At 41.3% G+C, this 23,802-nt stretch overlaps 1 protein-coding gene across 1 annotated transcript; it reads right to left on the minus strand.

Annotated features, from left to right (window-relative positions):
- Window positions 1-66: 66 nt before the first annotated feature.
- itgb8 (integrin, beta 8) lies at window positions 67-23,772 on the minus strand. The gene is made up of 16 exons (XM_042506491.2): window positions 23,121-23,772; window positions 21,236-21,321; window positions 18,721-18,892; window positions 17,986-18,092; window positions 17,166-17,305; window positions 16,576-16,741; window positions 15,053-15,211; window positions 11,437-11,532; window positions 11,238-11,330; window positions 9,965-10,105; window positions 7,163-7,583; window positions 6,820-7,042; window positions 6,615-6,718; window positions 4,465-4,581; window positions 3,516-3,679; window positions 67-1,833 (listed from the first exon to the last, which is right to left on the minus strand). The coding sequence occupies exons 1-16, from the start codon at window positions 23,212-23,214 to the stop codon at window positions 1,705-1,707; spliced, it is 2,412 nt and encodes an 803-aa protein (XP_042362425.1). The 5' UTR covers window positions 23,215-23,772; the 3' UTR covers window positions 67-1,704.
- Window positions 23,773-23,802: the final 30 nt, after the last annotated feature.

Genomic DNA, 23,802 nt, shown 5'->3' on the forward strand with positions numbered 1-23,802 from the left:
ATATTTCAAATAAAAATAGATCCAAACACAACCTGTTGGTCCAGATAAGTAAAATATCTCAAGAAATTCAAATAAAAAAAGTCTTGCACATTTTATTGTGATGAAAATATTCATGCTACACAACTAGTCACATTAATTGACAGCAAAACTACACAGAAAAGTGCTGTTGTTACTCTGGACTCATTGCCCGGTTAGATGAGATGATTATAACCTTATTGCTGAATTATTCTCATGGTTAGAGATAGAGACTGCTCTTCATGAACACAAACTACCTGCAACCCACGTACCCTTCTCATAAAATAGTACAATGAACATAAATAAAAAGGGAAAAAAATCACAATAAATAATAATTAGTGTTCCTGACTTACAGTAAAAGAGAGCAGCTATTGCTGTAAACAACATTGTGTTAAATAGAATTCAAAAAGAGGAACAGGATTGGGCAAAGTCTTACAAGATGCCATGCAACTGAAACTCTGGATCCTTAGGATAGTGCATGAGGGGTGTAATTCCACCTCCCACCTCAGTACCTTCAGAGCTGATTTGTGCCTCTGCCCACTCATCAGTAATGGCTTTGGGATGATCAGCAGATGCATGCAGACATAGTTCTGGTGCTCTTTCTGTTTCTGAGGCTACATGTGTTGGCGTTTATTAATGATGCCGTTGCCATTACTTGTCAGTATGTCGCTTTTTTAAATAGATTTTTCATTCCATAGTTATTCCAGTGTTGCGGATTTGTTACATTAGCTTCAAATGCACTTAATGCGTAGACTGATGCCCTCTAATGCCCAACATTTAGCAAACTAATCGATTCAAACCCACATCACAGCTCTCCTGCCCCCCAAATCCCACAGTTTTCAGTAGTATAATGCAAAAACAATTGTTTTAGTGCAAGTCTAACCAGATCATCAAAGACTGACAATCACATAAAACTATACTATCACTTATCATGATAGAAAAATGTCAGAAAGTAACACTAATTGCAGATAACGAAAACAAAATAAAACAACAAAGAAACTAAAAGACAGGGTATGCCAAAAACAACTGAAAATCTGATCAAATTGAGAAACAAAAAAGGCATACAGAGTCACTGGTGTGCTTCATGAATTATATCCCAAGGCAGAACAGCTGAGGTCTATAATGTGTTGACAGTTTTTTTGGAGAAAAAAATGGCGTACCTCAAGCTGGTCACAAGGGGGCAGACTAAGACAGGGAGAGAGTTCAGTTGGAGCAATGGAGTGCCACATAGTCACATTAACCTAAAACATGTAGTGTTTTTAATATGAAATCATAAATAGAAAGCCTAGGTAGAGCATAAATGCATCTACCTGCACCGATCTCTCTCTCTCTCTCTCACACACACACGCACACTCACATAAGTTAGAGCAGTAATTGCTGCATGGCTAAAAAGTGAGGAATGATCACCCTTTACCTTGTAGAAGAAGCTGCTACAAAGGAAAAACAGGTGGGGAACATGTGCTCTTTGTTTCATCTTGACTTCCAGGATACTGGCCTCATTAGTCACACAGTCGATGAGAGTTTGGTCATATTTTCAAAATGTGATCCCATGGAGGTTTCATAGTTTAGTTATCATGATCAGAGTCTCCACATGCAGCTAGTTGTAGTTGTATGAAGGTTTAGAGGCAAGAAAAAGCCTTTAGTTGACTCTCCTTCTATATTGATATCCCTCTGACCTTTGACTTTTGCCTAGCACTGCCAGGCTTCACCGAGGGCCATCTTGGGAACCTGGATGTGCATCTCCACGGGCCGGTCAGGGGGCCGGTCCCTCCTGTAGGTAACTGTCTTCTCATTGCTTGTTGGGATGTATGACAGGTCCTGAAGGGTGACAGAAATATTCAGTCAGTAGCCGCCACACACACACACACACACACACACACACACACACACACACATGCATGCATCCATGGGTATACACAAACACACACAATCCATGTTACAGACCTACAACTTTTTTCACAGGCTGTGTTGTTGTCCATGTGACAAATAAATTGAATAAGTTGCTAAGTTTTGGAGATCTCACTGGCAGAGATGTCTGCATTCTCTTGAATATAATGGAAATAGATGGTACTTGAGTTGAGGTGCTCAAACTGCCAAAAAACGAATAAAAAAACATGAAGAACTCAACAGCAATGTCTCTTTCCAGAAACCATGACCCAGTTACTAAAGTTAACCCACAGACCTTGTTGTGAAAAGTTTAATTTTGGAGCAACTTCTCTTTTTACAGAACTACAGATTGTATCACCATGCAGAAGTAAGCATGCATCTACTGCAGGCTGACGTAGCACCACTGAGCAAGCTAATGTTACAGCTCTGCCGAGGAGGACGACATTAACCCTTTAAAACTCTGCAACATCACTTTTCTTGTGCTGCTTTTTGACACCTTTTTATAAGTATTTAACCATTTGAACCCTGAGGAAAATGGTACAATTTCTTTGAAAAACATGGGAAACAAGGCAATGAGTAACCTGGTTAAGAAATGATCTACAAATTGCAAGAAATTACTAGATTTAGGAAATTAATTTTTTAAAAAAAGCCAGAGGAAATATATGGGAAAGAAGAAGAAAAAGCTAGGGAAAATCTTTTACCTAGGGTTTTTAAAATTACGCTACAGAATTATTATACTATTTAAACCTCTTTTTACAAAGTCTTGGTTGACTAGTTTTTTTTTTTGTTTGTTGTTTGTTGTGAAAATAAATATATAATTTTCAGGTAATTTTCTTGTACTTCTTACTAATTTATTGCCAATTTTGGGGTAATTTCTTGTTTTGTTTCTCATTGCCTTCTTCCCATGTTTGTGAAAGATAGCAAGCTAGTTTGCTGAGATTTCAAAGGGTTAATGTTTACATCTTGAAGTGTCACGAGCACAGGCCTCTTGTCCTTCCTTGTCACGTTAATATAATATATAATATTGGCAACTCCTTATAGGTAGATTTCATAAATATTCAACCTAAGAAGTGGACAGTAAGCATTTGTTATATCACAAAGTCTTTGAGGAAGTATGTGCAGATTTACAACACTTGTAAAACTCCCAGCTAATGTAAATATGACCTAGATTTCCCCCTGAGAGTCTGCAACATCAACTGGGAATTGTACTCATTGAAAGAATTCACACGGTCATTAGTGCCATTAGGATGATCTGTGTTCAATGATGGACAATAAATGAGGTGGTTCCAAATATTTTCACACCACTTTAGGCACACATATTTCCAGAAGGCCCCCTCGATTTAAATTTCCGTCTTCTCAGAGGTGCCGTACATCATTATAAGGTCACAAATCTGGACACTGTAGATGGTGAACTGGGAGTTGAGAGGAAATGTAAAATACAGCTGTACCTCTAAAAGCAGACACAAATTTCCCATTCTTGATTTCAGCGGACAGTACACATGAACAAAAATATTGAGCAATAAGGGGTCCCTAATGCTTCTGAGCCCCCCGCCCCTTTTAAACCTTGCCGTGCTGACAGCCGCCTCAAACATAGATGACTTTTGAGAGCTAACCTTTCCAGTGCAGTGATAGCCTCTGTCCTCAGCAGTGCCCCCTGGTGTCAAGTCTCTCTTCTGTAGCAGCAGGCGGGACACAGCCACCACCACCAGCCCGCACAGCACCGTTAGAGCACACACACTCAGAAATGTTCCAACCAGCCGACTGCTGCTGGCACAGTCTGTGGACAAACACACATAAACTTTCATTGAGGAAAACTTGGACAGGGTGCCTTTCAATGTGATGAACAAAAAATTCACATACTGCCACATTCCACCTCTGAAATGTAGTGAAGAGGAAGTATAAAGTTTCATAAAATGGAAATACTCAATTGTACTTGAGAGAGTACTTTCCATACAAACACACACACACACAGCTTGGTCATTGGCAGCTGTGCCAGTGGTGCTGCACTGAATAATCAGCTGGCTGTGTATCTGCTGGAGAGCATGTGTGGATGACGGGTTCATCGCTCAAAACAAAGAGCCCAAAGAGTGCTCTGACATTTTGTAACATGGTTACCATGGAGACCTGGCTCATGCTTCACCCGGGAGGAGTGGGTGTGAGCCGGAAGAGAGTGTCCCGTAGGGTGGAGGGGTGGGGATGAGGGGATAGGGGGAGGTGGAGAGGGATGGGGGGACGCACAATGAGCAGTGCTGTTCCAAAAATTGGGAAGGCGAGGTTGAACTGTAGCACTTGGATGTGCAATAATGTGTGTGTGTAACCCAGGGCATGTGTAGATTTGTGGGTTTTAAATTGTGTGTGTGTGTGTGTGTGTGTGTGTGTGTGTGTGTGTGAAAAGGTGAGATGGGAACTAAGAGGAAATATAAAACACAGCTGTAACACTGACAGCAAGCTTGCTGACTCAAATACACCAGGGTGCCGTAGTGTAGCAATAGTAGCAACGGAAGTGACCTCAAATGAAGACATGCATGTTTGTGCGTGTGTGTGCGTGTGTTGACATCATACCTGGTCTTGTGCTTATGTGCAACTGGGTCTGACCAGACTCTGAGCTTGTCTGAAAGCGATAGCGACAGCTGTCTTTGCTGATGTACATACACTGAATCCACTTTGCTCCTGCTTGGCCTGAAAATAGAGAGAGAGAGAGAGAAAGAGTTGAAATGAGATGTTATTCAGTCCAGACATGTTAAGCTCCAAGCCCTGGTGAAAATCCTTCAGGATTACTAAAAACAGAAAGATCAATGAGAGCAGCATTACAAGAGAGCTGCTGTGTTTTACAGCTCGTCAGTTTTCACTGTGAAGCTGCACCAATCAATATTTTATACCACTGTAACAATGGATCAAATTACATTGTGTAATGTTAAATTTGTCACTCATAGTGACAAATCCACAAATTGTCTCCAACTGTCCAATGTCCTTTCAGCTCTACTGCACCTTTTTATCTCTTATAACTCCTTGTTTTGGTTTTCTTATACCACTTTCCCACCAAAATTAGTGCTTGCTTTGTTTTCAAACATGGGTAAACCTGCTAAAAACAGGCTATAGGCTGCTTTCCCATTGCCAGCAGAGCAGAGCTTGTGTACGGCTGTGCAGCAGACAAGTGGGTCTTTTGTGTGGCAGGGGGTTGTTTTGGTGTGTCCATGCAGCGTCACAGACAGACCGGAGAACAGGCAAACAGTAGAAAGCAGTATGGACAGAGGTCTGTGAAAACTTTACAGTGGTTACTTCTCTTTATACATCTCACGCTTATTCAGTCTCACTTTTAAACTTGGTGTAAACTTATCTGGATTGATGTTTAAGCGCTGCTTTGGAGGAAACAGATGTTAATTAGCAGTGGCATAGCATTGCATCTCGCCTTTTCAGAGGCTGAAATCCTTGGTGCTGTTCCCATCAATGGCGATCAGAGCTGGAGGAGATACAAACCCGTTGACTACTGCAGAGTATTAAGCCAGATGTTAGCGGGTGTTTAGGGCACTGATTAACCCACTATAAACTACCTGACCAGCACCAAACAGCAGACAAATTTAGTCATTAGCCGGGAAAATAGTGAAGCATTTAAGTCAAATATGTCTTTCAGGTGTTGGTGGAGACCAGAAAAAGAGCTAAAAGGGGAGTGCCTTTTGGAGTTGCATTACTCAAGAAATAAAAAAATGCTAATGTTGTTATGTGCTGTAAATCTGTAAATAGGCATGTTTGTTAAGTTGTTTGATTTAATAGCTTTAAAAGGTGTTTAAAAAAATTGTAAAGCCATTTTCCCACTAGACAAAAACCCCCACTAACACCCACTGACAAATGGTTTTTGTATTTGTTACATACTCCCCTTGTGTTGTGCATTGCATATGACTCTGACTATTGTGTGTGTGTGTGTGTACCTCTCAGGTGGAGTTGCTTAACTTGACTGAGGAGAACCTTCAGCAGCAGCAGCATGGTGATTATGATGAGTTTTCAGCCTTTGTTATATTTCTGTTTTTTGGTGGGACCGGTCCTGTTTTTTGCAACTTTGTTTCTGTTAGGTATAGTGGTATTAGTGTTTTAGGTTAATAGGAAGAGCCCAGATCCTAAGACCCCTTGTGGGTTGGTCTGGATGTAAAATGAATGTTGATTTTTGTTGATCCCGACTCTCTAATTATTTTATACCCCTTAGTTAAGAGCCAGTCTGGGGATCCTAACAGTTTTAATAGGAAAATTTCCAATCGACATTCAGTCCAGAAACAAATGACTCTGCAGTAGTCAGGGGTGTTTCGACTACTGGCTACAGCTCTATGCTGCTGTCGACTGTTTACTAACCAGTTTTCTGGCCTGTCCGTGACGTTGAATGTGATACACCAGAAAATAAGAAACATAAACCTGGTTAGGTCCTTTGGACAATGGGAAAGGAGTATCAGCTATTTTTAGCTGTTTTTCTTTTCTTGCAGGTTTTTATAAAACCTGCATACACATGGTAATTTTGGTGGAAAAATGGTAAAAGTGCTGTGATCACAGCTTATTATAAGAGGCTGAATCTTTCTGACAAGTAGGAAGCCCAGCCATTAAATTCAAACCCATCATAGTCTATAATCTTATATAAAACCAACTTTCTTCAGATTCACAAAAAATGCAAATGGAGTAAAGCCCAAAATTGCACTCAGGGCAGATTATTTTTGCTAAATTGGCTGTACCTGATACGTCATCTGTGTAGCCCACCAGTGGGGCGCAGGTGTTGTTGCAGAGTCCCGCCTCTTTTTGTGTGAGACCATGAGACAGGTGGCAGCCTACACACTTCCTAAGAGAAAGAGAGAGAACAACAATGTCAGCATCAGCTATAAATAGCTCTATAAGAGCTCCCATCATGCTTTGTGAGAGCAAACAGAAACTGACAAGTACCAGTATGATTGGCAGGTGCTTTGGCAAGCAGGACATTGCTCACAGAAGTCTCCAGAGCTTCGGGGGTCGTCGCACACACACTTTCCACACACACATTTGCCCTGCCCGCTGCAAAGCAAGCCGTTGGCTGATTGGCAGGTTGCAGTGGAGATGGGACAAGCACAGCTATCACCTGTCCAGCCGTCCTCGCACACACACTCACCTGACACACACACACCACGCCCTGAGAGGGACAGAAACAGGAGGAGAGAGTGATTTAGAAGCAAACAAAAAATACGTGACTGTGTGTGTGTGTGATATCTCAAACTTTTTATGCATAATTTATGAAGAGTTCCCTTCTTACCCCCACACAGCTGTCCCCCTTCGTATGGGCAGGAAAAGTCATCTATCTCGCAGTATTTCCCGTATACTGTCCCCAGCCTGGTCTGGTCACACACACACCTCCCACACTCACACACTCCCCGACCACTGCAGTCCACATCGGACCCCTGCGCTCTGCAATTCCAGTTTGAATCTCCGTCTGAGTATTTCATTAGTCCGTGATTCAGCCTCTGCTCCTGACTGGAGCTGTCCTGTGTTCCTCTACATGGCAATTGGCTGTCATCACTGCAGCGCCTCGTTGGTCCACAACTGCAGCGGCACTTTGAGTGGATCCTAACGACTGTGGATTCGTTGTATCCCACAGGTCGAACCAGCACTGTTACATCTTCATCTTCACCGTCGTCGGGACAAGAGCGCATTCCAATGGTGATATTGAAGTACACCTGGCAATACAAACAAATTAATCATCACCACATTGGTCCAGAATGAAATATCTTAGCAACTATTGGACAGTTTGACATGGTTTCTGAGTCAGTGGTGAGAAAGGCAAGGCAGAGACTGTTTCACCTTAGATGCTTGAGAAAATTTTGGGTACCCCCTTAAATACTAAGGAATTTCTACTCCTACACCATATAGAGCATCCTGACGGGAACATCACTGCCTGGTATGGAAATGGCACACAAGAGGACTGCAAAGCCCTGCAAAGATTGATTCGTTAAGCAGCGATGTTACAGTTGCAGCTCTACCCTCCCTAAAGAAAGTTTACACAATGTGCTGCAAACATAAAGCGAGGAGCATCATTAAGGATCCCAACCAACAACCTTTTCTCCCTTTTGAAGTTGAGAAGAAGGCAGCGGTTACACCAGACCAGCAATGAAAGGCTCAGCAAAAGCCTATACCCTCAGGCCACTAGGATCCTAAATGAGGACACTGCTGAAGATTAATGGTTCATTTATACTCTCTTTATGTTCAATAACAGATCGGTTCATTTCAGATTTTACCGTCACTTGTCCACATACTTCCATGCGTTCTTTATGTTGGCATAGATACATCCACAAGATGGCACTTGAGGGCAGTGTCAAATGTTTCTGACAACAGACATGGCAACAGCGCAGGAGGTCGTAATAATTTACCTTTAAACAAAAGCAGCTTTTAGATGGTAGTAGTCTTAAAGGCCATTGAATACTTGGAACATGTGGGCTGAGAATCTGTATGTTCCGCCATTTTTTTAAACGTCTTCGTAATGCCTTATGGTTGTGTCTCGCTTTAATTTCACTACATTGCCCCCACAATTTCTGGAGGCACTGCTCCATTTCATTCATATCGGTGAGCTTTCATGAAAGTCACACAAAAAAGGTGAAATTAATGGAGAGTACAGACGGAGGGATCCTTCCATGTCCATATATGTTTCTAACAGTGACCATAAATAAGCCATATTGCTTATTTCCATGCTTATGCCCCCTTTAGATAGGTTAATATTTAACAAATATTCGTGTAAGGCAAGGTTAAAAGATACACCAACAAAACCGATTAATGATTGACAACAACCCTTTTTTTCTGTTGCACTTGAGATCCTCCACAGTTCCACAGAAATGCAGCAGCGTGTAAAAAAATGTATTTTCTCTGTGACAATCTCGTAAATCTAAAAAGGAATACCATGAAATGAGCCATCTCTCATTGCATAATCATGGCAATCTCTGATAAGACTTAAATACTTCCAGGTCACTTATCCAACATTAGTAACCAAGAACTAGATTCTGCGATTGTTAATGTGAGTAATTATTCTGTTCATGTGGTTGGAAAATTGGGCATGCCAAAGCTTTGATTCTACAGCCAGACTTTGCACTTGATTTTTATCGTCTTTCTGGTAAATGTGGGTACTTTCCATAATTCATTTTAATCCACCCCTGGATTAAACTGCTGAACTTTAGTCTATCTGCACAATGGAGTAACTATAGAGCAGTCATTAAGGATCTTAGTGTTCGACAAAGTTAAGAGGCCCTAAAGGTTACAGAGGAGTCTCATCAGCAGTTTAGGGAGTGAACAGGAAGAACAAATGTACTGAAAATGTTGTAATTAGTACCAAAAGGAGGGTTTCTTTGGTTGCTACAGTTGAACATTTTTTGGACAGCAGCCTCCTGTATAACATTATGACTGCGGCAGAGCTTCTCTGCAGTGGTGCAGACTTTTTTTTCTGTGAATAAATGGAACAGGTATGAGAGTCCAACGACCTATTTCTAAATATAAATGTCCTATTTGTGGGCATGAAGCCTCTCATACTGAGCAAGGTAAGGGTTTGGGGACGAATAGGTCATGGAATCACATGGAAATGTTTTCCTGTTAAACACAGCCTGTAATCCGCTCAACTCGGATTATGTGCCAAATCTTCAGCTCTCAGTGATGTGTGTGAGCGAGCATGTTTGTATATGTCAAAGTAATCCAATACATCCAATAAATGTTTTGTGACATCTGGAGCAGCTTAAATCAAAGATCTTCTGTATAAATACAAGTAACATTTGGCTAAGTTTCTGCACAGTTTTAATCACATATGAGCTTTGATACTCTTGTGTACTGACAGTGCCAGACCTAGCAGATTTGGTGCCCTGGACCAATCCCTTAGTTGACTGCGACTGCTTCAAGTCGAGCTGTTATTTTTTGTTTTGCTAGTAAGTGTGCTGTGCAGTTTACTTGTGGGGAATTTTTTGGTCCCCAGACTTTGCTGCGGAGTGGGTGCTCTTGACTGTCACGCTACTCTTTGGTAGAGGCTCCATATTGTAAATGTATTGGAAGAATAGGGACTAAAGAGAAATGCTTGTGTGTTTACCGTCTGGTCTGGCTGCACCCCCGAGCAGCTCTGGTCCTTTGCTGTGGATCCATTGGGACAGAGAGGAGACACAGACACCCAGTACCTGCTGACTGCCTTGTCCTCCACTGACACTGATACTGCCACCTCTGACAATAACCTCTGGATGGAACGAGTGCGGAGAGAGAAAAAAGCAACATTAATTTCCCTCCCTGATATCAACAAATCCAAAGTATTTTGCTGGTTGCAAGAGAATGTGGGTTGCGATGAAAGAGAGTGGGGAGAACAGTGACAGTTTAAAAATTTAATGAATATAATCTGTGTGAGTGAAAAGTAATGAGGCGAGAGAGACAGAGACAGAGACAGAAAGGGAGATGTGTGATTAATTAAAGTTGTCACATGTCCCCCAAAAGCCCTCCTTTCTTTCTTTTTTGAAATACGGGGGGGGGTTTACGGGAACAAGGAGGTGGGGCCAAAAATAGCATCTTTGTATTCGGCCATGATTAGGACACATGGTTTCCGTGGGGATCTGATAGCTATTATAATGCCAGCTTCTGTTCGGGTTCGACTGCTTGTGTATGCGGGTGCATGTGCGTGTGTGTGTGTGTGTGTGTGTGTGTGTGTGTGTGTGTGTGTGTGTGTGTGTGTGTGTGTGTGTGTGTGTGTCTGCACGTATGCATGGCTGTGCACCCAGATCTGTGGATTCGGCAGATTCTCGAGGCAAACAATGGAACACTGTGCCTGAGGCAAGATTATAGCCTAGACTGCTGCCAACTGAACAAACCCCTAGTCTCTCTCACTCTCTCTCTCTCTCTCTCTCTCACACACACACACACACGCACACACACACAAACACACAAGGTCTTACCCCTCCTTAGCCTCCTGTTCTCATCCATGTTTTTCTGTTTCAGTAGGCCAGCAGTGACCAAAAACATCTCAAATGATCTCAAACTTCTGAATTTAGGTTTGCATTAAAAGTGTCATTTTCCTGCTCTCTGGGTGGTCAAATCTAATTCTCCTGGGTTTTTTCCTGCAAACTGGAATATGCTATTAGTCCTATGAGCTGACTTCATGTTGCCTCAGGAGATTGGTGGACTAATGCCTCAACACTTCTGAACTGATACTGCGTAGGCTCATGAATTCAGCTCCTGCTGTTCTCCTGCTGTGCAGCTGCTTTCCTCTCTCTGACCTTTCACTTTTTCCTATTCATCTCTTTGTTGTCTAAAAGATGAATAATACACCAAAAGAGGGGGGACAAACATGAGAGAAGTTACAGAGGAAGTAGGCTCTGTACCTTGTATGCATCCACCACCAGCTCAATTAGGTTTGGAGCCTGGAAGAGGCCTAACTTTCCCAGGAAAGAGCCAGGCAGCAAACGTACCAACTCCTAGAGAAGCAAAGGGTAAAGAAATCATGCTTTTAAGTTGACATCCCCTTTTAGAAGTTTTGTTTTCTTACTCATATATTGTGTGCATTTGTGTGGGGGAGATTACCTCGTACCACTGGTACTGCTGTTTTTCCACAGCAAAGATGGAGTAAATATGGTTTTCAAGCAGCTTATCAGACAACTGACCCACACTGGGATGATCCTGAAAAAGAGACAAACAACAGACTAAGTACAGAAAAGAAACAGTAATTTTTCTATAAACTTTAGAGTCTGGATGGTCCACAGTGCAACTGCATCCCATGTAGTGTACACAGTCCCTACAAGTGTGAAACACAATATGAAGCTTTCACCAATATAACCACAGGCTATATTTAAATGAGGTTACAGAGATAATGTATTATTATTATTTATTTATGTATTATTTTATTTAATTGTATTACCTTTTTAGGTCAATTCTTGTTTTTTTTTTTAAACTTTTATTTTTGTGCTAATTTCAGGTGATTTTCTTGTAAATGTTTACTAATTTCTTGCTAATTTTGGGGTAATTTCTCGTAAAGTTAATGCCAATGCCATTGTTCCCATGTTTCAAAAAATCAAATCAAATCAAGCCAATTTGCTCAGATTTCAAAGAGTTATAAACTAAACAGTATTAAATGACATTGTAAGCGCAGCTTGGGTCAAACTACGTTTTAAAAAAATACGGATTTTTCCTTTATTTTAAGATTCTTCATCTGACTGGCTAATGAAGCTGCATGTTAGAAAAAGAAGGTGAGAGGGCGGGGAGAAAGTCGTGCGCAAACAAAAAACAAGAAAACACGGGAAGAGGCAGCAGAAGGAGACGCATGTCGGGAAGAGAGAAGAAGACGCGGAGCAGGATAAATACAAAGAAACACTGGATATTTTTGGTGGACGTTTGCGCAAACAAACGGAGCCTGCAACTGTTAACAACACTGCACATTTCTTTAGTTAATTTCAGTGTATCAAATCAGAAGTTGTGTGCGAGTGCGCCGGTTCAGAGCTAAAGCTAACGCCGTGAGTCGCCGGACGAGAGGATGGTACTTCTGACCGGAGAGGACTGTTTGTTTTTGGGCTTCCGGGGCAACGATTCACCGCCACGACTGTTTCTCCTGGACTGACGCCGAACTGTGAGTTAAACTTCGTGTTTTCAATTTAATGTGTTTTATGTCGCTGCTGAGGGAAATTGTTTTATCAATCACATCGCGCTGAGTGACTTTCAGGCCTGCAAACAGGGGCGTAAACATAGAGAGTGCAGGTAGGAGGATTTGTGATTACACTGGTGCCCGCACGGGGGGGGGGGGGCATAATGGCCATAATGAGTAATTCACATTGCCACCTAAAATTTACAGTTTTGATAAAAGAGGAACTCATGTTGAACTAAAGGTGGTGCCATTTGCTTTTTATGCCCTTGACATCGTAAACTCATGTCCTTCATTGGTTTTTTTTGGGGTTTTTTGTCAAGTAGCAGTCTGTGATAAAATGATATGCTTATTCTATATAAACTACAAAAGCTGGAAATGAAAAAAATGAAAGTATCTATTCAATTAAATTAATAATTTCTTATTTTACTTGGTATTTTTGTTCACGCAAAGACGATTGCTTGGTTGAAGTCCTATGTAAGTTGATGCTGTCCATTGTGAAGTCTCATGATCATGTGACAAAATGATACGAGACACGGCTGTTACTTGAGGTGCAAAATCTGGCACCAGGGCCCATCATAACAGTGTGCACCGGGCCCTGTTGTAACTATACTATCGCACTGCTTGCAACTTTTTCAACATTTTGCCTGGGTGTAAGTGTGTGTTTTTGTGTGTATGAAACCATAGTTGGTTTTAGTTTTTTATTTTCTGAGTCTGCTATAGAGAAATACAGATTTTGCATGAGAAATGTGTGATTTTTTGGTGATATTTTGGTAAAAGTAGTTCAAAGTAGTTAAATTATTGACATACTAATTTTTGTGCAGGTAATTGTGTTGATTATTATTTCAAAAGTGCATATTTGTCATTTTAAAGGGTCTATTTTGTGTTGCGATTTTGTTTGTTTTTCCTTTTATATATGAATATTAGCAAATTAAGCAGATGACCATGATGAACAGTGGTCAACCATTGCCAAGTTCAGAGGTCAAAATGAAAGAAAAAAGACATAGAGATGAAGATGTAATCATTTCCAAAATTCAATATGTTATATAACAAAATATTCTGCTTCATTCCATATTTGGTGGTGTTTAGCCTTTCAAAAACAATGTTTTCTCTGCGGTCACAATCACATACTATATAATTATTGTAGCGACGTCCATATTTCCCATCATACCTAGATCTGGACTGAGTAGTTTTTTAGTTTGTAATTCAGTTTGCTATTTTATGTTTCAAAACGCAAATCTCACTTTCTGTAAGTGTTTATAATGTGCATGTTCAGAACATGGTGGTTATTGCTGGTCATTGTCATCTTTGTGTCAGTTTATAGTTGACCACATTAGTAAGTTAGCTGTTACTTTTATACTTTCAGCTGTTTGAATTATGTTGGTTTATTGATCTTTGGCATTGTGTAGTTAGTGTCCTCTAATTCTGCTCTGAAAGGCTTCTTGTCCTCTGCCTCATCAACACGAACATGAATGTAAATGATCTGAAAGAACAGTGGTTCATAACTGGTGGAGTATTATTATTAGTGATGAGGAAGGTTTGCTGTCATGCTGGTTTGAGCCTCTAAATGTCTTGTTGACCAATCGGATAGCTTGGTCGGAACTTCTTGTTGTAATTTATCATTTTTACAGTCCAAACACCATAACACAGACAGTATGCTGTTTTTTCCCTTAAGTCCAAAGAGTTGTGTGGAGCCAGTTATTTGAAATACAGTAGTATGCAGTAATATGCAGTAGTCAGTGTGCATATATACTGCTAAGTATAAATGTTTCTTTCTATAGGAGGAGGGTAATATACTTTTCACCCTAAACAGGTAAACCTCCATGGTAGATTTCTTAGGAAATGGAACCCAAACACTCCATCATCCCAGTGTTAAATTATTACAGCAAGGGTTTCTTAATTTTTTAAATGGGGACCAGATAAGATCATGTGAAAACACGTGGAGACCAGCAGCTTCTTGCATTAAATGGGTTATTAAAAAAAATCAAAAAAATCACCAATGAGACAAAACACAAGTGTTTCATTTTTCTGAGAATGTATTCAACTTTCTTCCACTCCTGAAAGTGGTGATCCTCGCTGGTGACTTAACACTTTTTTGTTGTGGCCATGTCTGCTACCTAGCAGGAAATGTCTGCATTAGATAACTGATCCATTTGATTTTTTACCATTGGTTTATGAAATCCTATGTAGTTCCTACGTGATGCATGTCTAAAAATGGTATGATTGAGTTCTGATACTGTGAGATGAAGGGAAAAAATGCATGTGATCTTTAACGATTAATCAATATTGTGTGTTGGGCCATATATAGTATATTATTAAAATATTATATAAAAAATTGGTCTGCAGGCCACTTTTGGCCCCGGGGTCAGACCTTGGACGTGGCTGAGTGATAGCATATTATGCATAATAAAGAGTGTCAGGGTGCTACACTCATTTCCCCTGCAGCTCATGTTGTAATTTACACAGTCCATATTAAGACCATATGAGCTTTAAGATGCATTAAACACCCAGTTAAAAAAATTCAGCTCTGTAAGTCCAACTTGCAAGCAAGTCTCCTTTTCTTACCATCCTTGTGCTCCCCGTGTAGACATTGTTTTCCAGGTGACACAGGCCGTCATGTGGTGTCACAATTCCTGCCAGCCGACTGTCTAGGGCAAGATGAGACGGCTGGTCGGTCATAAGGAGCAGCAGACGCTTGGCCTCTGCTCGCCAACCCACTGATCTCTAAAAGACAGACGGAAGAAAATCAAGACATTGTGTAATGTGTCTTTCTGGGGGGAAGTTTTATAGATTCCCTCATTTTTATCCCCACTAGTCAATTCCTTTTACACAGAGTGATGTGGAAAATCTGTGCATGCTTTAGATTGTTTTACGCATGTGGTAAGAAACTGCAAATTCAAACATTTTACTCATCTGACCTACATTAGCTCCCATGGTGATCATCTCCCTCTGTTATGCGCAATTAAAGAAAACGCAGCAGAAATTCCGCCACCAGTCACTCCCCCACCCCCTTTATGTCTGTGACTTGTCATAGACAGTGTGAGAAAAAATGGGTTTATGTTAGTGTGTGTGTGCACACGTGTGTATTTAAGGAAACCCAGTGAGTTTATAAGTAGGTCTGACATAATGGAGAGTCTATTTCTAGAGTGATGACCACCGTGGTGTTCTCCTGCGGGCTGGTTACTCAGGGGCCCCCTGTGTGTTGTGACTCACTGCCCTCCTGCAGCCATAGTATAAGCAGCTCTGTGTGTGTGTCTGCCATACCCCAGCACTGGTGTCATTACTTAGTGGGATTCTAGTGGTGATATCCAATGCTGAGTCAGAGTGCCACCATTCTCCCAGAATAAGTGCCTCTTTCATCCGCATGCAGACTTACTACCAAATTTGGGGTTATGCCTCATTTTTCTGAACATATTCAAAACATATAAGAAAAATGAAAATGACCCGCCCTTAAAAAAATCTCTTGCTGACTCCTAGGGTGGCCCCCTGATAGTCAGTGATTTAAATCATTAGTGTGAGACCCCTCAGTTGACTGAGATTGCTTCAAGTCGAACAGTGTTTTTTTGTATTTTTTTTGTTATTTAGTGTGCTGTGTAGTGTGCTTCTGGCAACGTTTTGGTCCCCGGACTCAGCTGCGGAGTTTGTGCTCTTGACTTTCACGCTACTCTTCGGTTCAGCCTGCAGCTTACATGATGCAGTGGCACAGAGGAAGAGACTCTTTGCACTTTAAGGCTCTGAGATAACATTATCTTCTCTCTTCTGCATAGAAGTGGTGACTTAACATCTCACAGCAACTTAATATGACGCAGTCATATTAAACAATGCTGCACATTTGCGTCCCGGTGTTAGCGATGTTATCTTGGTCGCTATATTATGTGAAAGCAGCTGTCACACTAAACAACCCGGGGAGCCCATTCAAACTTTTAAACTTTGAATGGAAAACAAAATGAATTGTCAAATATTCGTATTTAAGGGCCGAATCCAATTCAAGTCATGCAATTCTGATTTGGGTGCAGCCTTTCTGACTCCCTTTCTCTTTGTGGCACACACAAGTAGCTCCTGTGAGTCCGACTTTCCAGCATACACACCTGGCATACAGCAGCTTGCAACATAGCATCCAGTCCTCCCTCAGGTGTGTCCATGTTTCCGGAGATGCGCTGGCGTTTGATTACACGCGTGAACTCACTCATATTTCCAGTCATACTGAGGACGTGGTGGAAGCCGTGGGCAGGACGACAGCGGATCTCATAATCACTAGTAAGAGACAGATGTGATCCAGACAGTTTTTTTTTTAAAATAGCAACATTTGAAGATGCAGATCTCAGGAAAAATTTATGTCAAAAGCCTGTCAGTTGTTTCCGTCTCCCAGCACAGCTCATCATCACAACAATGTTGCCCCACAACAACTGACTAATCTCTCTCTGAGTCACAGAATTATGAGAAACTAATGGGAGAAGCTTGCTTGGATGTATTTTTAAATACTTCTTGTCTCATTAAAAGCACAAAAAATTACTTGTATATATAATATAACAAGGCAAACTTTTAAGGTTTTTAAAATATATTTTCTTCATAGCGAGAGAAAAAAAAACAAACATAAAACCAGCTCTATAGAGAGAATTACTCCCATTTTTTTTTAATCCAGTGGTCAATAGTCCAACCAATAAATTGTGAGTCTTACCTGCAGGGGTTGTTGATCTTTGAGGGATGGACATTGATATAAGGGGAGACAGGTTTGTCCACAAACGAGCCGAAACCCAGCCAAAGGTCCGAGGAGTGCTCCGTCATACGAAGAGACAGCGCCACGCCCACTGTCTTTAGCTGGACCACAGAAAACAGGCAGGGGGAGGTAGAAGCAGAATGGGAAACCAGGGGGAGGATAAAGGACATGAGAGGGAGAAGTAGGAAAGGATGAAGAGGTAGAGGGTGAGACAGAATGGATAAAGCCAAGAGTAGGAAACACGTTTCAGTTGTTTCAAAGGGGCTGCTAATTTAAGTAAATTAGTTTGAGCTCATGTAGTTTAACAGTTCATTCAACAGTTCATTGCATGCCAAATATAAAGACAATAGCCCCAGTGATGTAACGTTTATCTGAGTTTTTAAGTCTTGCAGAGGACGAGATCATATAGTAGGGACGGCAGATGCTTGCTATCGCCATTATTATTATGCTGTTGTTATTGTTTATAAAGAGGTGCCTGACACCTATGTTATATGTCACATTGTAGGCCAATGCTGTTGCGTTAAATGTCACACCTGTCATGCTAGTTTTATTTCCGGGATGCCGGCATGCTATCCATAATAGCACATTAGAGTGGCCTTATCCCACTATTGTTGAGTTCTGTGTAAAAATGCAAAGGGGGAGCAAAGAAAGTACTTTGTTGTGGCTCTGTAGCATGCTCTCTGTGTAAAAGGGGCTTTAGATATGCTCTAAATGTCATATTCAGCTCCTTCAAGACTGTAAAGGAAATGCTTCAGCCCTGACAAACACCATGAGTACCTACATGATCAAGGTTTTCCTGCATAGATGCTGACACATCAACCAGATAGTACAAATCCACAGGATAACGCTCCAGCTGCTTCACGGCCACCACGACGCTGGCCTCTGAGCCTATGACATACACACAAATCAAATCATCAAATCAAATCTTTATTCATAAACCACATTTTTTTTACAGTAAACTAAAACTAAACTGTGAAATAAACATTCCAGTTAACAGAAATAAAAATAAAAGATAGACTTAAAAAAATTAAAACTAACAAACTATATTACATACTGTTACGTACATTCGTATTGTTTTTAGTTTAAGTCTTTGTCAAATTGGTCAAATTTGTCAACACAACAAGCATGAGAAGGAACAGGTGGTTAATGTTAGTTGTGACCAGGATGTCGACATGACTGTGAGTCAACTGCCTTCATAAAGTGTTGTGTTTGTATTGTAATACCTACTCTGAACTTTATTAGTCTTGCCCCTGACAAAGACCCTCAAATACAAACAATCTTAAGAAAAAACTCCCGAAAAGTAATACTGAAACTTATAAACATAAGTTAACAATTTTTAACAGTGAAAAACAAACTGAAACAAAAACAAACAAAGCAAACAAAAATTAAAACTAATGAAACCTCCAGATCTATAATAGCTCTGCTTTAAACTTTACCTTAGCGGCTATTAAGACAAGAAGAAAACTTAAAGAGACTTACAGATGCATTTTAGGCGCTAATACAGATGTGCCTGTACCTGGTCTGAGGGTGACACTGATGTCTCGTGGGGACACTTGTGTGCTGCTGACAGTGGTGTTGACCTCCACCTTGATCTCTGCTTGCTCCATGAACTCCGGTCCACAGCCTCTCCTGAGCAGCTTCACTGGCAGGTCGCAGCGCTGGTTTGGCCCCGCCCCATCCAGAAAGTCCTAGAGGTCGCACAAGGTTAACAGTGGAAATGGTTACTTTTGAAAACCCATTTCTTCCTTCGAATCTCCTTTTAATTTTATTTGCAGTGTTTTATAACAAAATGTAGAAAATGAAACAAAGATTTAAATAAGACACAGGAGAAAAAGCTTCCAGACAGTTGTAAAGATAATACAACTAAGCCGTCTTTTAAGATTTTATCATGATAATCGCATTTCAGGAAAGGGAACAAGTGACACAAACAAGTAGGTCAGGTTGAATACCACATTATCTTCTGTGAACCCACAGGCAAGGCACTCTACTGCTGCCAAATATATGACCATCATGAATATACAGACTACTCTGTCATGTCCATGCCGTATGTTGGGTTATTGCTGCTGTAACTGACGTAGAAGACTTCCTCTTATATCGTTGTCCGCTACGCCCATTCACAAATGTAGTAGTGCACACACGAACACTCAAGACTAATGGTCTTTCACCCTCTGAATTTACCGATCTTTCTAAAAAGATCAGTGTATTAACCCTTTGAAACCTGGATAGACATCACTTTTCTTGAGCTGCTTTCACACATATTTAAACCCTTTAACTGAGTGCATTGGTGTGATTTCTTTTTAAAAAAAAAACAAAAAAAAACATGGGAAAAAGGCAATGAGCAACTTGGAAATAAACATTCCAGAAATTGCAAGAAATTAACAGATTTATAAAAATAATTGAAAAAGATAGGGAAATGTCTAGGAAAAATGGGGGGTATTCTTAATTTGTCATATTTACGTATTTTAAACTACTTTTCGGGTAATTTCTTGTACTTTTTACTAATTTCTTGCTAATTTCTGGGACATTTCTTCTTTCGTTACTCATTTCCTTCTTCCCGTGTTTTTGAAAGAATTCAAGCCTATTTGCGCAGTTACACCTTTAAACACGTTGCTTTAGCTGCCCACATTGAAACCGGTTTCCAAATTATTCACATTAGTTTCATTTCTGCCATTTTCATGACGTTTGTATTGATCTGTGATTTAGTTACACTTTCATCAGAGCCATTGCTGTGTTATTATGTGACTCTGAAGTTACTCATCAGTTTAGTGTATCAGGAAGAAGTCTCTGTGTTTACTCAACCATGTCCAGATCTAATCTCTCCGTATCTGATTACACAGGAAAAGAGTGAAATAAAAGCAGCAGTTCTGATGGAATAGGATCCATTTTTGCTTTTTCCTGTTTAGGAAATGATTTAATTGAGTGAATCTTGCTGTGACTAACCTCTCTGCTGCTTAATGGCTACTTGGTTCAGTAATACAGCACAACAATGTCATGCATTGAAGCTTTGGCGTGGATTAGTGACCTTTGGTACTTGCGTCTGTGAGAACTTTGCTTATAATCACAGTGACAAGCAGTGGAAACACAACTAGACCATTAAGTGTGTGTATTTATTGCATGACATGGGTCTGATTGGTATGAGAGTGATCACGCAGGTAGGGAATTATACAGCACAATTACTTGAGACTTCTTTTTACATAGGAATAATACAAGGGGAAAGCAGAAAGAAGTGTTCAGTAAAAGCTGAAACTGCAGCTTTATACGTGACCATACAACTTGAAAGCTCGACTGAATTAAATTATGGCTGTCACCGCGGCTATAATTTATCCTGTACTGACTCTGAATACCAGAAAGTTTCACAGCGACTTCCCCGGACTTTCCTTGCAGAATTTGCCCCTTTCGCCTGACACTGAGAGTCAAAATATGAGCATGCATGTTTACAAAGGCAGCTTACTTTTCAGTGCTTGTGAAAGCATGGCTCTCTGTGACGTTGTGTGTGTGTGTAGGAGCTTAGTTGGTGTTTAAACACTTTCACACACCAGTGAGCCCGGCCCTACTTAATGATGTCAGTTAAGGTTCCCAGGATGGGAAAGCACCTGAAGTCTGTAAACATACACATGTTGTCAGTGTGGTCTAGACGGTGAGGTTTGTGTGTTGAGACTGGTGTGGCTCTTTGAGGCTTTAAAGTCTCTCAAGGCTGATTCGGGGTGGGCTCTTTACGAGACAGACTGACACCCAAAGCAGATACAGACAAACACACAGGCGGATGCACACTTTGAGACCCATGCAGTGATATGTGTGAGCGACTAGACTAAACACAGGAATAGAAAGTGGCTCCGTCCCTGAGAAAACATGCAAGGAGACATTCACGCACACGCGCTCATACAGGCCATAGGGCAGGCCACAAAGCCCGAACACACACATTATATTCGCATTTGCGGATAGCATCAAAGCTTTGGTGTGTGTCATCTGAGGAATGCTGCTCACTCTCTCTTTTCCCCCCTCAAACACTCACTTTTTATGCACATTCCTACCTCCTTGAAGCACCAGGCGCACTGTGGTCCACGTCTGAGACACTCTGTACAAGAAGCGACACTAGGAGACCAACACACACTGTCACCTGCAAAGAGAGAGAGCGATGGGGGGAAAGGAGACAGAAATGGGATGCAAAGAGAAGAGTCTGTGATTAGCATATGAAAGAATGTGTGTGTCAACACTCATTAGCCATGCAGCCGAGCCCCTGTGGATATTTAGAGATCTCATACACACTTTTGATGATGGAAGCACCACTTAGCATCTCATATAAGGCTATTCAGCGCACATCAGCCAGCCGTGTAGTGGGAAAACGGCTGGGAGTGTGGGAACAGGTGCTTGAGTCGTTGGAGTGGTGCAGTGGATCATTTCCCACACTCACACAGAAACACACACAGGACTAACTATCATGAGTCAATCTGTAAATGCTACATGTGCGCAAGTAATGGAGTGACATGGTGACAAATCGCATATGCAAGATACTTTTGTGCAACATTAGCAGAAAAGCCACAGCATGACATAGACACTGAGGATTTTACAGGGTGACAAAATTAACCTCGAGCTCACTGTATCGGCATTAATGATTCATTGAAGTGATGTATCTGTTGTAATTTTCCAGAGCATTTTTGGTGAGCTACAGGGTTGGAATGTAGGACAGGCAAAACGCTGCAGGTCCTAGCATGATTAACAAGCAGCTCTGACACAATTAGCACTCCTGGCCTCTGGCAAACCTCAGAATAGGTGAATCGTTTAACTTCTAGTTATAACTGATCAATACGGGCTGAAACAAGAGGTAGATGTGGTATAAGGTATTCCAGTGGGTCGCCTGGTTGTGGGTTTCCGGCAGGAATAGTTTGTTACCTTTGAAGTGTGGAACTCCATGGTACAGGCACCTTTCACAAGCTATTTAACCCTTTGAAAATGATTTGATGTCTTTTAAAACATGGAGAAAAATGCAGTAAACAACTTGTAAAGAAATATCCCAAAAACTGCAGGAAATTAGTAAAAGGTGACAAGAAAATGACCTGAAAAAAAGTTTTTTAAAAAGGGCAAAAACTTTAAAAAGGGAAAAAAAAATGTCCAGAACGCACATTTTAATATTATTGTAATTATATATTTCAAATTATATTACAGGAAAAAAATTGTATACATGTTTTTTTTCCCTCAAATTTCAGCCCTTTTATGGATAATTTTCTTGTTTTTTTGTTTTGGTTTTTTTGGCTTATTTTCAGGGAATTTTCTTGGAATTAAAAAAAAAATTCTTCATGCTGATGTTTGGGTAATGCCCTGTAGGGATTGACCGATATTGGTCTTTCAGGGATGATACAGATTAATAAAAACAAAACTTTGTTTTAACGCCTTTGTTTTAAAATGGCAAGTTTTCAGCAACTTATTTTTATAAAGTCAAGTGACAGCTTGAATAAAAAATGAATAAATACAAATAGTTCCTGGGGTTTTATAAAGTGAAGGTTCCTCCAATTCTGACACTTCTTTGCACTTTTTAATTAAGTTTTTTTTTTTTTGGTGATCATTAGAATAAAATGCTGATACACATATTCAGCAAAATGCCAATTATCGACCTGATAATTGGCCAGGCGAATAATCTGTCGAGTAATGTCTTGTTTAGTTGCCCATTGCTTACTCACCATGTTTTTGAAAGACTGCTTGGTTTACATGTTCCTAAAACTTGCCATAATGACAGTGAAGACATAAAAAAAAACGTCTTTGGGGGAGAAAGATCAAACGGGGGGTCTTTAAATGAAACATTTGGAGAAGCATCGACCCCCTGCAGAGAGCACAGTTGTTGCGCAGTGATGTCCTGACATTGATACATGATGTCTGCTAATTGCTGGATGATGTAATTGGCCCTAATGAGCCTCCACTCACCAGCGCTGGAGGCTCCTGCGCAGACAGCGACCACCGAGCAGCAGAGCACGAGACACAGAGGGACGCTGCCGTATACGCGGAGCCAGGAAGTCATATTATCCTATCCACACCGGGAGGGCGACCTGAGCGAAGCAGCGAGGGGAGGGAGGCGCAGGAGCTGGAACAGCTTACTGGAGATGAACCGGGCGAGACCGTGCACCGTGCGTCCGCCGCCGCACCAACAAAAGCCGGGAGTGCCGGACCGAGACGCGGGGCATTGTCGTTCACCCGATACTAATCCCGGAGAGGTATTCACATCCCCCGGGTTAAATCAGCTTACAAGCGCGCTCCCCCGTGGACCACGAGAGGAGGTGAAGTAATAATCGGTGGAGTGCGGCGACAGCGGCTGCGGCGCGAGTCCCTCCATCCAGCCGCAGGTGTGCACGACGTGTCCCCGCGTGCTTTTACTGTGGACCTCACAGCAGCTGATCGTGAAGTCTCATCCCGGGACAGAGCGGAGTTACACACACGAGCGCAGCGTTCAGCCGGCGCGCACCAACATGGTAACTGAACATCCCACGCGAGAGCCAAGAGAGTGACCGTGTTTTAACCGCTGTGCTGAAGGCAGGCGGTGCCATGGCAACGACGCTCCGTCCGCGAGGTATCAGAGAGAGAGAGAGAGAGAGAGGGAGGGGAGGAGGGA

The sequence above is a fragment of the Plectropomus leopardus genome, chromosome 17, assembly GCF_026936395.1.
Source record: "Plectropomus leopardus strain MGB_pleo_1.0 chromosome 17, ASM2693639v1, whole genome shotgun sequence".
Taxonomy (NCBI): Eukaryota; Metazoa; Chordata; class Actinopteri; order Perciformes; family Serranidae; genus Plectropomus; species Plectropomus leopardus.